At 38.8% G+C, this 16,162-nt stretch overlaps 1 protein-coding gene across 2 annotated transcripts in view; it reads left to right on the top strand.

Annotated features, from left to right (window-relative positions):
* Positions 1–12,371: 12,371 nt before the first annotated feature.
* C7 (complement C7) overlaps positions 12,372–16,162 on the top strand; it is a 52,068-nt gene continuing 48,277 nt past the window's right edge. Inside the window, exon 1 of one of the 2 annotated variants that reach the window (XM_077896119.1) lies at positions 12,372–12,590. In XM_077896119.1, the coding sequence (XP_077752245.1) occupies positions 12,585–12,590 (6 nt within the window). In that variant the 5' untranslated portion in view covers positions 12,372–12,584. The remainder of the gene's footprint in view (positions 12,591–16,162) is intronic. The other variant, XM_077896120.1, reaches the window with a different exon arrangement.

Below are 16,162 nucleotides of genomic sequence, written 5' to 3'. Positions count from 1 at the left end.
AACTTTCCCCATTGCACACACGACCTATTCCTACCATCCCAATGATCAATATTAAGTAGAAGTCAGTGAAGAAAGATTGAATGACAAACCTGACAAGATAAATGAGAGAGGAATGTTGTAGGGGACAGACATGCAAGACAAAGAATGGTTAAGCCCAGGATGGATTCTCCCAAGCCCTTATGGGGCTGAGAGAGAGCTGTTGCTGCCACTTAAAATCACTCATTTTCATGCTTATCCCAGTGCCTTACAAGACACCAGTTTAGTTCCAGAGGTGAAAGTTAGGGCAGAGACTGCTTTCCTGCCTTGACTGCCTCAGTATTGTAAATCAGTTTGCTCTGACAGGCATCCCAGGGAATCTGGAGATCAAAACAACTCAGTGTGACTCCAAAGTTATCATTCTTCTCTTCAGGGCTCCTGGAAGAGAAACGTGAAGTAGAATTTCTGCTACTGAGTTAGGAGTATAAAGAAGCAATGCATTGTAACCAGAGGCGACACAGAGTACATTTGTTCTCTGGGAGTATGTGGAAGTTTTTTTTCTCGTGGTTCAGTTTGCTCAGTGAAGTGGAGATCAAGGTTATTACCAGAGAGACAAATGCAAGTTCATAGGAGAGATTTTATTTTATTTTATTCTTTTTATTTATTTAAAAAAAATTTTTTTTTTAATTTATTTATGATAGTCACACAGAGGGAGAGAGAGAGGCAGAGACACAGGCAGAGGGAGAAGCAGGCTCCATGCACTGGGAGCCCGACGTGGGATTCGATCCCGGGTCTCCAGAATCACGCCCTGGGCCAAAGGCAGGCGCCAAACCGCTGCGCCACCCAGGGATTCCATAGGAGAGATTTTAAAAAAGGAAGTGTGAAATAGTCATAGTGAACAACTGAATGGACCGGGCAGTGTAGTGTGATTACTGCTTAAAGGACCACCTGAAGTTTATGGTCATGAATTTAAAGTAAGACCAATCAGAAGCTACAGGAAGAGAATTGGACTGGATGTAACCAGGGTTGTGATTTTGATAAATAAACACACACACACACACACACACACACACACACATATGCTAGAGATAAATGATGGGATGAGATGGGAAGAGTTGACTAGGGTAGCTTCAATCAAAAGAATGCAAGAATTTTTACACTGAAATACTTGTGGATAACTATTTCATTCTTTTCCTCTCATACATTCAGTTTTTCTCTTTTTTTCCCTCTCCCTCTCTTCACACACACACACACAGAGTTTACATATATTAATTATATGTAATAAAGAGGGGGAATAAAAGCATATATTTGTATTTTCTTATATTTGCATAAAAGAAACACCAGAAAGATACACCCAAACTAACACGAATGGTTACTTATGCAAATGCTTACTAACAGGAGAGTAGAAGGACAGAGATGGAGTTTTTCCAATCCTTCACAAACTATAGTTCCCAAGAATAGTAGAGAGGGGAACATGTTCCAACTTACTCTACAAGGCCCTTATTACTCTGATATAGAAACTAGAGAAAGACGTCACAGAAAAACATAGACCAATATCTCTTATTGGTATAGACACAAAATTCCTCAAGAGAAAACTAGCAAACAGTCTGGCAGCCTATAAAAAGGGTTACATACCATGGCTAAATGGGGATTTATTCCAGGGATGCAAGATTCATTCAATGTATGAACATTAACCATTTGTAATATATTAAAAGAATAAAGGACATAAACCACACAATCATCTTAAGATGCAGAAAAAGCTTCCAGTGTCCTTTTATGATATAAACACTTAACAAAATAGGAGTAGAAAGGAACTTTCTCAACATTTATGAAAAACCCACAGCTAACATCACACTGAATATCAAAGGACAGAAAGCTTTCCTCCTAAGATAAGGAATAAGACAAGGATGTCTGCTTTCTACTTCTCTTCAATATTGCACTGAAGATTCTAGCCAAGGCAGTTAGGCAAGAAAAAGAAATGAAGGGCATCCAGATTGAAGTGAGAAAAAAGTAAAATTATTCTCTTTGCAGATGATATGATGTTATAAGTAGAAAATTATAAGGAATCCAACAGAAAACTATGAAAGTTCATCAAGGTTATGAGATATATGATTCATAAACAAAAATGATTGTATTTCTATAAACTAGCAATGAACAAAATGAAAATAAATTTTTTTTGCAAATAAAAAATATTTTTTTTATTTATTTATTTTTTATAAAAAATATTTTAAGTCCATTTACAAAAGCATTGAAAAGAATAAAATATTTAGGAATAAATCTGACCAAGAATTCAAGATTTGTATGCTGAAAACTTTAAACCATTGCTGAAAGAAATTAAAGAAGACCTAAAGAAATAGAAAGACACACTGTATTCATGTATTGAATGGCTTAATACTGTTCAGGTGGTAACACTACCCAATGTCATCTACAGATTCATTGAAGTGGCACCTGAGTGGCTCAGTGGCTGAGCATCTGCCTTTGGCTCAGGTCATGATCCCAGGGTCCTGGGACTGAATCCTGCATCAAGTTCCCTGCAGGGAACCTGCTTCTCCCTCTGCGTATGTCTCTGCCTCTCTTTCTGTGTCTTTCATGAACAAATACATAAAATCTTTTTTAAAAATTCAATGTAATCCCTATCAAAATCCCTGTGACCTTTGCTGTAACAATGGAAAGCTGATCTGAAAACTCACATGGAATTACAGGTAACTCTCAGTAATCATAATAACTTGAAAAGAAGAACAAAATTGGAAGACTCCTAATTCCTGATTATTGCAAAGCCACAGTACTCTAAACAGTGTGGTACTGGCATAAAGATAGAAATATAAAACAATGGAATAAAATGAGAGTACAGAAATAGATTCATAAATCTATAGTCAATTGATTTTTTAAAATGTTTATTTATTTATTTATTTTTTAGAGAGAGCCAGCGAGCACATGTGTGATTGGGGGAAGGGCAGAGAGAGAAGGGGAGAGAGAGAGAGAGAGAGAGGAGACTCCCAAGCCGACTCTCTGCTGAGCACAGAGCCTGATGTGGGGCTAGATCTCACGACCCTGAGACCATGACTTAAGCTAAAATCAAGAGTCACATGCTTACCTGACTGAGCCACAGAATATTGTATATTCTGGCACACCCATAGACTATTATTCAGCCATAAAAGGAATGAGTTACTGATACATGCTACAAAATGGATAAACCTTGAAAACATTCTGCTAAGTGAAGAAGTCAGTCACAAAAAGGCATATATTATGCGAGTCCATTTGTATGAAATGTCCAGACGAGGCAAATCTACAGAGTCAGAAAGTAGATAGGTGGTTTCCAGGAGCTAGAGGTTGTGGGCAATGGGAGCGTGACTGCTAATGGGTATGAAATTTCTTTGGGGAATAATGGAAATATTCTGGAATTAGATAGTCGTGATGGCTTCATATACATGTGAGTAATTTTTAAACCACTAAGTTATGCACTATAAAAGGGTGAGTTTTATGTTGTGTGAATTAGATCCCAATAAACAAATATAGCAGACAGGCAATAAGGGAGCAAATGATTTGGAAGGTGTGGCTATACACTGACAACATGAATGAATGAAGGGGTATAGAAGTCAGAAATACATTCTACAGAACTTGATGACTGGGTGTGAGAGGCAGTGAGAAGGAGGAGAAATTCAGGAATGATACAGAGGCGACTTATCACCTTGTATTTCATGGATTTATTTATGTATTTGCCTATTCCATTAAAATATACGTTCCTTAATCTATCCTGACTGAACACATAGGGTCCATTCTGCAGGGAAGGGGAAGTAAGTGGCAATTTCCGACTAAATCATCAACGAGGATTTCCATTCTCATGGGTCTGTTTAATGCAGTTCAAGAGTGTTGCTCAGTTTTCCCTGGGAAGAGAGACCTTACTTCCTGTGTTTGGATAATTTTGAGGTTTCCTCTTTTTGGTCTTGACGAGAGAAGCACTAACCTTTATTGATTCCACATTAAGCATTGGATGTTGTGTCAAGGTCTTCCCAACTTTCTTCCTGAGTGGTGCTGTCTTTATTTCACCTGGACACAGGTTTTGGAAGACTTCTTTTTTTTTGACGGTAAAAGCATTTATTAACATAAATTGATTTCATTTTTTGCTTAATCAAAGTTATAATAATGCAACTCTCAATGGGGCCTTCTCATTGGTCTGAACTGTCACTCACAATGCTAGTTGATATAATTTCATCTAAAGAAGAGGATCTTGATACTTTGATATGCCTGTACATTCTCATTAAATTAAATTACTTAATTATTTTTTTTTACATTCTCATTTTAGATCATGTAAATTTCAATCAGTAAAATACCTCTTGGTCCTGGTGACTATCTTCACAGACCCATAAGAATCTAATGTCATGTAGTTGGTAATTTCCCTGGTCATTAATTATTAATCAGTTTACTTCTGATTGATTGCAAGTTGATTGTTCTCAGGAAGTCACAAAAACTGTGTATCATTGGGGCATATCTCCGGATAAATTGTTTTGCTAAAATTTTTCTTTGGCTTGTATCTGTTTATGGATTAAAAACTCATTTATTCATGGATGTGGAAGGTGTGGAGATCTATATGTACTTAAGATATTTCAGTGTGCATTTTATAGATCTTAAATTTCATCAGCCTTAGAAAGAAAGTTTAATTATCTTTTATTTTTTTAAGGGAATTGAGGGTTAAAAGTCATACCTGGCTAGCTCAGTTGGAAGAGCATGTGGCTCTTGATCTTGGGGTCATGAGTCCAAGCCCCATATCGGGTATAGAGATTACTTAAAAAAGAAAATCTTAAAAAAATAAAAATTGAGAGTTAAGACGATAACACAGATAACAAGTGGTAAAACTTAAATTTGAGACAAGATTTGTTCTATGTCCTTTCTGGCAAGCCACGTTCTCCCAAGAAGCAAGCCTATAAGCTGAAGCTGAAGAAGGAACAAGAAGAGAGTAAAACAAATTTCTTTAGGAGTGTAGGTGCCTTATTACATCGTCACGTGCCTCTAAATACAAATGACCAGTGTACTTTATTTGTATGCTCACTATGAAATGAAGTAGCATACATTTGTAAACATGATCACATCAAGATTGAGGATATATATCAACAGTGCACTGAAGTGAAGATCTATGAATCACCAGATCAACCTGGCCTCCAGACCAATCTTTCAATCCTGGTATTCATCAAGTGTTTCATGAAGATGCTTGTTTCTCTTACCGCAGTTGTATCCTCACAGTCTACCCCAGCTCCTTCAGGCAAATGAATAAACAAACAAGCCAAGAAAAGTCAGAGAATCTTCAAGATGCTATTCTACAGCACTATGAGATAAAAGAATGGCAGCTAACAAAATAATTTTAAATTTCTTTTTTTGAATAGGTAATGCATTCATCAATGTATTACAAATATAAGCTAGTATAAAGTAAAAGGTCTTCGTCCCATCTCTTTCTCTATCCTATTTCCATCTTTCCACCTAGTGCCCTTCTCATATGCATGCCCCATGAGATAAAAATTTTTTAGTTTCTTGTGTATTTTCCAGAGTTTCTTCATGGAAGTATAAACCAATATGAATATGTATTCCTTTTAACCCCAAAGTAATTGCTGCTCTGTATTTTTCCTTTTTCTCCTTAACAGTGTATTTTATAGATCTTTCCATATGAGTGCATGGAGAACCTCTTCAGTTTTCTATAGGTACATAATGTTCCATTTAATATGTATACTATAATTTATTTAATGAATCCACTATTGATGCATGTTTGTATTGTTTCTTTCTTTTCTTTTTTTAAAGTATGCTCTGTGCCCAAGGTGAGGCTTGAACTCACCCGGAGATTGAGAGTCACATGCTCTACTGATTGAGCCAGCCAGGCACCCCTGTGTTGTTTCTAATTTTTTGTATTATAGCTCATATTTATTGGAGTAGGCTTACTATATTCCAGGCACAGTGCTAATTACTTTACCTGGATTTATTTCATAGAACAATCTTATGATTTAGATAATATTATTTCTACTTTTCAGATAAGGAAGCAAGAGGATTTAAGAGGTTGAACAGCTTGCCCAAGATTCAAATCTAGACTCTGGCTTCAGAACACATATTTGTACACAGATTAGTGCCTGAGGGCTTTCAGGAGAATTCTTACTTTTAAGCAGTTTCTAGTCATGTATTTTTTTTTTCTAAGATTTTATTTATTTATTCATGGGAGACACAGAGTGAGAGAGAGGCAGAGACACAGGCAGAGGGAGAAGCAGGCTCCATGCAGGGAGCCCGACATGGGACTCGATCCCAGGACTCCAGGATCAGGCCCCGGGCCAAAGGCGGAGCTAAACCGCTGAGCCCCCCAGGCTGCCCTCTAGTCATGTATTTATGACTGTTCTTCACTGTTTTCTAAAACTTTTTCATAAACGTTTGAAGAGTTGTGTAATTCAGGATTTAATTTCTTGACCTATGGAACATGTAATGATAAATCTGATATCAAAGTATATCTGTGTAAAGAAAGCTTAAGGAATATGTTCTCATTCATTTGGGGAATATAAATAATAGTGAAAGGGAATATAAGGGAAGGGAGAAGAAATGTGTGGGAAATATCAGAAAGGGAGACAGAACGTAAAGACTGCTAACTCTGGGAAACGAACTAGGGGTGGTAGAAGGGGAGGAGGGCGGGGGGTGGGAGTGAATGGGTGACGGGCACTGGGGGTTATTCTGTATGTTAGTAAATTGAACACCAATAAAAAATAAATTAAAAAAAAAAAGAAAGCTTAAGAAGATAAAGCTTAAAATTGTGGCATAGACCGACATTTTCTGCAGGTGATTACTTTTTAATGTAGGGCTATGATATGCTGAACTCCTGATCTGGAAAAACAATGACAACAACAACAAACCAACTTTCTGCATAGATACCCCAAGTTTATCATGCAGATCGAAGAAATGACCTTGTCCTTTGCTATTCGCCCTTCCTCTGCAGGCCTTTACACAAAGCAGTTAAAGGACCACGAAAATCTTTGCATTTCCTGCTTCCTTCTCAGAGCTGTTTGACTTAATTCAAATTTGAACCAAATGAAATGTATCTTGGCTTTGCAGGCTACCGCTGCAATGTGCACTGCAGATAACTGAAAAACCCAAACGACAGAAACCCAAACAGATCCAGGCCTTCTCCTAAATTTAGCAGGTGCCTGCCACTATTGAAAACCTTGAAAATCGTGTCTTATCGCTTCCTGATTGTATTTTGATCCTTGCCATCTGCAGCCATCAGGGCCACCAGGGCCAAGGCAAGTCCAGTGCTGTAGAGGGCAACAACTGTCCAAAAGGAAGTGTCATGCCCTGGAAATGCTGCTTCTTTTTCTTTCTTTTCTTTTCTTTTTTTTTTTTTTAAAGATTTTTAAATTTACTTATTTGAGACAGAAAGCACACAAATGGGGGGGGGGGGGGGGCGGGCAGCAGAGGGAAAGGGAGAAGCAGGCTTTCCGCGGAGCAGGGAGCCCAATGCAGGGCTGGATCCCAGGAACCTGAGATCATGACGTGAGCCAAAGGCTGCCGCTTAACCAACTGAGCCACCCAGGCGCCCCTGGAAATATTTCTTAATCTATTTAAACCTTAAAACATTGTTCCTTGGGACTGGATACCAACAGAGAGTATTAATCTAGTGACCTCAATTTTTTCTTTCTTTTTTTGTGAACCTCACTTTAAAATAATGCAGGCAGTCTCTCCTTTGCTGTTCGCCACTGCTCCCTTGTGGTGTATTCAATAAATGTCTATCAATAAATAAATAAATAATTAAATAAATAAATAAATAATAAATAAATAGACAAATAAAATAATGCACAAATCACAGTACTGAATGCAGTGCTACCAGCAGAGATGGACATCTTATTAGGCATATGATAAAGCACTTAACTGTCATTGTTTTGCTGAAAAATTCTTTTAGATAAAGTACTGCCTAGCAGCCGTTTTTCATTCTCAAACTATTCACACAATGACGCTTTAGTGGAAAAAGAGATACAGCCTGGATTACTTATTAGCTTAACAAGCACTTGACGGGGAGACTAAGAGGATTCAACGTTTCTTTCTCCGGAGTAGTTGGACTCCAGCGCCTAAAGCTCTTGTACCAACCACTCAAGGGACTGCAGCATGCCTGCCACTAGGGGGTGCTGTTGCCTTTTGCTCCAATCTCTGGAAGTTTCAGTTCTGACCTCAGACTCAACAAGAGAGAAAAGGAGGCTTAATTCTTCCTCAGCAAGATTAGTCCTCTCATGCTCCTGGAGTCAGTGGAACAATTCAGAATAAAACGAATGGCTAGCAAATGAAATAGGCTTGTTAAGATGTTTGCAAATATCTCCCCAAGGTGGACCATAACAGCCTCTTGATATCATCACTGGTCTGTTTCATTAGGGTTTGAAGATGTTGAAGTTTTTGAGGTGCTACCAAGGGAAGTGAAGACTAATGGGTAATAGGGAGTGTGTCAGCAGGACAGAGGGAGAGGACTGAGGCCTTGCGGACCCCCTTCCCAAGTCTGGCAGCAATCTTCTTTCTTCTTCCATTGATCCAGTGTTGGCTCAGACACCGTTTGCTAGAGCATGTCTGCTATATCAGTTTTGAAGGTTGTCAGAAATACAAGTTCTGGGTCACATGAATTTGCAAAACTCTGGTTTGAAAAACGTTTTGAGAAATTTTACTTGGTGTGTAACTTTTAGAGCATTTAATTTACAATGCACTGTGCAATGTGTTTTGTGAATCTAAGGCTGAACACCCTAGGGGTAGACACCCTAACAGTGGTTCTCAATGGAAGGGGATTGATTTGGTCTCCAGGGGACATTTGGTAATATCTGGAGACATTTTTGATTGTCATGACTAGGGAAGAGTATCACTGGCATCGAGGGGGTAGATAGCCAGGGGTATTACTGACTGTCCTCCAATGCACAGGACAAGTGCCCCCTACCACCTCTACCAACAAAGAATGATCAATGCCCTAAAGGCCGGTAATTCACAGGTTGAGAAACTCTTCTCTATAATATATGCTTTCTACACATATTTAAACATAAAATTGGGCGGCCTGGGTGGCTCAGCAGTTTAGCGCTGCCTTCAGCCCAGGGCGTGATGGTGTCCCACCTCGGGCTCCCTGCATGGGGCCTGCTTCTCCCTCTGCCTATGTCTCTGCCTCTTTCTCTCTCCCTCTCTCTCTCTCTCTCTCTCTCACTCTCTCTCTCTCTCAATCTGTGTGTGTGTGTCTCTCATGAATAAATAAATAAAATCTTTAAAAAAAAACGTAAAATTATTTTTTATTAGACACATCTTGTAGCACCAGACTAGAAAATATGTGGGGAAACTTTGTTTATCCACAGTTTATCCACAGTTTTCTGATTAGGTTTCAATTGCCCAGTAGTGTGGTTTTTTCCCTCAATATTCCTTCTCTTTGAGCACCACTTGTCTTTGTTGACTGACCTCTCTTTATGATTCTCTTAAATTGGTTTAACAGTACATTGTTTTGGTTTTCCTTCTCCTTCTGTAACCTCTTTCTCTCCTTTTTGGCTCTTCTTCCTTCTGCTCCCAGAGTTGTGGCAGGTCTTATGGTTTTATACTTCACTGTGATCACTCTCTCATGACTTCGCTTATGTATTATCCTTATGCCAGTGGCTCTATCTATATCCCTGTGAAAGGAAGTTCCTATATTTCTTTCCAGAAATATCTACATTTCTGTTATGTGTTGGTTGTTTTCTCCAAAATAAAATGTCCCCTCTCCAAAATCACCTCTTCCTCTTCAACTTCCCATTTCTCTCTTTTATTCATTTGTTATACTTCCCCCATGTTCTCAGTCAGACATGAAACCATGTTTAATCACCAAGCCTTGTGAATTCTCTGGTCTTTTGTCCATCCCTTCTTGAATGAGGCCTGGTTACCCCTTGTCTGACTGCTGAAATAAATTCCAAATCATGTGTCCTCCTTCTGTTCCTTACCTGCGTGGCCCACATACCACCACTGTTTCGATCATTTGGAAACATCATTTTGATTCTTTCTTTAAAACTTCCATTGAGTGAGTTCCTATTGTCCTTTGAATTAAGTCCACACAACAGTATGCCAGCAGTCAAATCTCCCACCTGAGGGGAGTGGAGTAAGGTTCCCACCTGCACTTAAAGCTTTTGTTCTAATGGCTCCTCCACTGAAATTCCAACTGTTGAAGAAACACTATTCATGTGAGAGCAAAGATATGGAGATGGGAGACTGCAAAACACTTGGGGAAAGGAAGTTTTTGTAAGCTTTTAAAATGTTCTCTGGGATACAGTCCCTGTGAGCTGCACAATTCAAGTTCTAAATTATTATAGGTATACTGCATGCATGTGTCATCCTCTAGACTAAGGATATTCTATACATGGGCTCATATGATCTTTATAGCATGTAAGGAATAAAAATAATAAAAGGTATTGCTGTCAAAATCTATAGCCTATTATATTATGTGTCCTCAGTAAATATTTGTTGAATTAGAATAAACAAATAAATGAATGCATTCATGTATGAATGACAGGCTACCACAGCAGTGCTGTTGGTATCTACTTATTATATCCCCTCAGCAGTTTTCACTACATGACAAAAGCAAATACCTGCAAATACTGCTGATACCTGCAACAGTCTTCCTGAAGGCCCTTTCCTGCCCTAACTACCAGGGCTGCTCAGCCTACCTCCAAGGCAAATTGGAAGTGTTAGAGAGTTGAGTCTAGGAGCCACCCTCAATCAGAGAGGGTTGATATATTCAGTTAGTTGGAATAGCTCTGAGAAGTGCTCTGCAGTGTCCCCAGATTTCCACACTGGGACTGAGTTCTAATTGCCACAAGGCAAAGTACCTTTTACTGGTGACCTCTCCTTCCTTGTCTCCCTTTTCCATCCCTCAGCTATGATCACTTCTCAAATCAGAAAACCAAACAAAACCCCACAAATAACCCAGCCAAAACCCAAATAAAAAAAAAAACAAAAGCCTCCCAACCCCCCTCAAAAAGCCTACTTGCAATTGATTTCCTGTCTCAGAATCTGCTTTCAGGGATGCAAATGAGTCCTTGAATGTAGAATTGTACATTGAGTACTTTTTTTTTTTTTTTTAAGATTTCATTTTTCTGTAATCTCCACACCCAACATAGGGCTTGAACTCACAACCCGAAGATCAAGACTCACACACACCACCAACTGAGTCACTCAGTCTCCTCTGCACAATGAGTTCTTAAGAAAAGTCCATAACATCTGGAAATCATGCAACTGGAGTTGAATTTAAAAAAAAATCTTTCAGGAATTAGGGGGTCATCTTCTCTGTTGCAAAATCTCTCCCACACAAATCACTAATGATTTTAACAAAAGATGTGGAAAGTTTATCTCTGGAAGCCCAACACTAATTTATAAGAGGAAGATGGGGGTTGGTCTCTATTATTCAAATTCTTAGGATAAAGAAAGAAATAAATCATTAAAACTGGAAAATATTTTTTTTTTGGAAAGTATTCACTAATGGAATGTTTAGTTATAAAATTACTCCCAACTTAAAATCCCCCACTTAACACTTGAGTCTCGCCTATTTATAATGCCCTAGCAGCAAGCGTCAGAATATTTGACCAAACCATGTGAATCAAACCATAGCTTAGCTTCAGTAAAAAATCTGAACTCTTGCCCCCAAAATGCAGCTTTCCTGCAGTCTATGAAAGTGATGTTGAGAAATGCTAGAATCAATGCAAACCTGTGGGGAATGAGGATCTATAAGAATTAGGCAAGACAATAATGGGGGAAGAGATAATGCACAGATGATGATGACCAACGATAGGAACTTTCCAACAGTGATCTCCAAAAAGGATTAAGGGAAGAACTTGGGGAAATTGGTGATGCTATTCAATGTTTGCAAAACATGATGCTGTTTTTGACCATTCTGTGGAAGTCAAACACGAAGAAATGAATGTAATACTGTGTTAGGCCATGTGTGTGTGTGTGTGTGTGTGTATACACAACTATAGTATAATATATATATATATATATATTATAGTATAGTTGTTGTATTGTTTTCCTTTTTTTTGTTGGGGGGAGGGGTGGAGATTCCACTCCAGAATGTTCCATTTATATCCTGAGTGACAGAACTGCATTTATATATTTTTTCTCACAGTGTTTAATCTCAAAGTTTGGTGTACAACATCCTTTAAGAGAATCATGAAAACAGCCGCTTAGTTTAGAAGATTGAAACAGGAAGGGGGTTTATCCCTTGCCTTACATAAAGTCTCCTTTGGTTGAAAATCATATAAACATTGAACTGAGAACATTTGCTGCCTTTCTTGATTTACAGATGTTTTCTTAGAACTATACTTCCAAACAGTTCCAGCTGGTTATAGCTAAGGCCTGTGTAAATTGATAAGATGCATCTGGCTTCAAAACACAGACTAAGTCCAGGGGCAGGCTCTTGGTGTCCCCAGAGAATCTGGTTGGGGTAGGAGCTAAGTCTTAGAACCACTTGCTCTGTTTATGAGTGCCAAGTTAATCCCCAGCAGAGAGAGAGAGAGAGAGGGAGCAGGCTGCTGGGCTCTTCCTGCTGTTGAAAATTCACTGGGCACTCACTGGAAGTTTTCTTCCTTTCTTCTGCCCTGAATGTTTTTCCAAACATGAAGGTAAGATAATAATTTCATTACTTTCGTGAACGAAGCAATCTCAAAAGGGAGCGAGGCTTAACCAAAATGACTCAAATAAGGAGAAGACATGGGGAAATAGGAAAGACAAAGATCTGGGGGTAACTTAAAACAACAACAAAAAATCCTTGTTTAAATATGTTTAACAATTCGGCCAAAGTGAATTCTATTTTTTGTTTGTTTGTTTTGTTTTGCAGTAAAATTACTGGTTCAGAGGTCTGGGAACCAGATATTGGAGGCAATGTTTATGAAAGTCCTGAGAAAGCGATTAAGAAATACAATAATACCATTGTTATTTCTTAGGGAAAACTTCCTTCCAGTGTATTTTGTTTGTTTATTTGTTTGATTTGGGGCCATGCCATGAGCCCCCATGACTTGACTTATGTAAGAGTCCTGGAGTTTCAGAATTTGGAATCCTTGATGAAATATCAGGAATGTGAGAGTGGAGGATACAGATGGATGGAATGCAATTAAAGGTTTACCAAATATACTTGTTGGCTCCAATACAACATAGCCAAATGTCAGGAAAATTACAATTCAACCAGTGATAGGACCAGAGACAGCAACTTCAACTTATTTTTGCATCACTTGTTATTAATTTGTGATTGTTCTATCTTGTCCATTTGTTAACATACTCTTTCTGAAGTTGGGAAATGATAACTGCTTCATTTTCAGGGACCCAGCTAGCAAATTTCAAGGCATTCTTTTGGTTAATAGATTCAGCTTATATAACTCATGAAGAGAACTGCCTTGTAATAAGCAGATCTTCACAGGTTATAATAAAGAGTACATATATGGGAAAGGTGTTGACAAAGGCAGGCCTGATGAGAAAAAAAAAGTATATTCCCTAAAACTTGGTTGAATTTCTTTTAAAATGTGTTTTAAAAGCTGTTAAGAAAAAAAAAATAAAAGCTGTTAAGAATGTTAAGAGTGAATCTTTTCATGATGCCTGCTTTGGCTGAGAGTTGAAGGCCAAGAACAAAGAATGCTGCGTATCCCCACATTTTAGACTGAGATACTGGACAGGAAATGCAGTATTACAAAAAGGGAGCTTAGGGACCCCTGGGTGGCTCAGTTGGTTAAATGGCGGACTCTTGATTTCAGCTTAGGTCATGATCTCAGGGTAATGAGAATCGGGCTTTGAGCTCAGTTCGGTCTGCTTGTCCCTCTCCCTGACCCTGGCTCATGTATTCTCTCTCACTCTCTCTCAAAAAAAGAAAAAAAAAAGGGTAACTTTACTTCTGTCGGGTGACACTTTCATTATACCTATCCTTAAAAGTATACAAGATCAACCCTTTAGAGTACTGGAGATATAGGGAATGATGTGGGAAACAAAGACCAAAGAAAAAATTAAGTTTCCTTACTGTCTATAGCCCATTGACAAGTCCTTGAAACAAATAGTGACCTTTCTCTAGAAACTCAGCTGCCTTGTTGTTGACACTTTGCTGAGGGTAAAAGGCAATCTTAGCTTAACATTATCCTGACCCCCCAGGATTCTGTAAGTTTATTTTAGCATATAAAAATTCCTTTGGAAATTCCCTTTATCTTTACTCCCATTCTCCCCCACCCCAAGATACATGTTAGCAATCATCCTCCAAGCATATAGCCCAGTGATATACATCTGAAGGGTCTCATGACTAAGGTATTATTAGACAGTAGCTGGGCCCCCTAAAGGTCTGGGAAACCTTGGTTCCAAAATTCCTTAGATACTTACAATATCCTTATCTCTCTCCCAACTCGAAAGAATATAGTTAATTACCCATCACAACTCCAGTGCAGCTCCTTCTGCCCGTGGGTCCTGTCCTCCTGCTTTAATAAAACCACCTTTTTGCACTGTAGATGTCTCAAGAATTCTTTCTTGACCATTTGCTCTGAACCCCAACATTTCCATATCAGGGAATGATACTCGAGTCACATATGGGAAAATCTAAAGCCACAGGTTGGTTCACTGGTCTGCCTTTAGCAGAGTAAATCAACACAGCAGGGTTGGTTACATCCTGGACATCTAGAGTCTGACAGGATAAGGACATGTGCAAGTATCTTATAGACTCAAAGTGGACCTTTGGGAAGGAGCCAGACTTGGGTCTCCAGGGATTCTGCTTAACAAACTGCCCAGGATGAAGCAACCCCAACAGGTAGGATCCGTAGGGGAAAGGACTCCCACGAGGCAAGCACTGGTGAGAATCCAGAGTCATGAACAAAGAGATTAATCATTTGTACCAGAGTACAGTGGTTGTAGATCTGCAATGGGGGTGGGGGGGGGTGGGAGGGGAGCATCCAAAGAACCACAAAAAGCGCAGTGGGAGATAAAGAATCAACATACCAACATCCTGGTTTACCATCAAGATCTCCAGCTGGCTCAGTCACACAAGACCCTTTTTGGCTCTTGCCCCTTTCATTCCTGCTGCTGTGACTTTGAAGAAGACAGAGGGAGCTTGGAGAGGTGAGGAAGAAAAGAAAAAGAACGAGAAAGAATTCTGAAGGAGACACCCTCTCACCCCTGTTATAAGCATCTAGGACCCTGGAGTAGGATAGTGAATTGATTGGATACTGAATTGAAATTTGACTACTTGATTGTTTCAGGATTTTTGTTTTCTGAAAATGTGAGTGTTAGTGCCTGGGAGTGACTAGTAAAGCTATGAAATAGGCTTTCCTACAGGCAGAAAAAATGAGTTGACATGGCACAGAGTTAAAGACATCATTGAAAAAGGAAAAAAAATTGTAGTTTTTAATTAAAAAACAAAACAACAACCTTTAAAAGACACTGCTTTACAAACTTATTGAAAAGTCAGAAAAGTATTCACAACTTTTCCCACCACTGTTCACTCATTTCCAGGATGCTCACAGCTATTAGGGTTTTGGTTATGCCAATCAAAATAACAGGCTAAAAGCTTTCTAGAACAATAAAAAGCAGAAGTATGCAATTAGAATTTTACAACTGAAAGAAAGATACGTAAAAAGACGGTAAGTAGGGATCCCTGGGTGGTTCAGCGGTTTAGCGCCTGCCTTCGACCCAGGTCCTGATCCTGGGGTCCCAGGATCGAGTCCCACGCTGGGCTCCCTGCATGGAGCCTGCTTCTCCCTCTGCCTGAGGGTCTACCTCTTTCTCACGGTCTCTCATGAATAAATAAATACAATCTTAAAAAAAAAAAAGACGGTAAGTAATCCAAGAAGGAAAGTAGAAGGGTCTGGAAAAAATGTTGGGAAGCCACTTCACAACTACATGGAGAGAAAAAAAGCTTTGAGGGAGAAAGAATATATCGGCCTGTTAAAATCTGGGTAAGATGGTTTTAAGGACTGTTACACCGGGTTATAAATTGAATACATTTGATACTCTCAAAGAGTCTCCAGTAAAGATTTGAATTATATTCCTGGACACATTCAGTGGTCAAAGTACGGAAATACATAAAAGTAAAAATAAGATAATAGAAATCACCTATAATTTCATCCCAGAAAAATCCTATTAACCGTTGTTATATTTCTTTCTAGATTACTTTTTAAATATTTTATTTATCTATTCATAAAAGACACCCAGAGAGAGGCGGAGACACAGG

Source organism: Canis aureus, chromosome 4 (genome assembly GCF_053574225.1).
Source record: "Canis aureus isolate CA01 chromosome 4, VMU_Caureus_v.1.0, whole genome shotgun sequence".
Taxonomy (NCBI): domain Eukaryota; kingdom Metazoa; phylum Chordata; class Mammalia; order Carnivora; family Canidae; genus Canis; species Canis aureus.
This window is presented reverse-complemented; position numbering and strand designations above follow the sequence as displayed.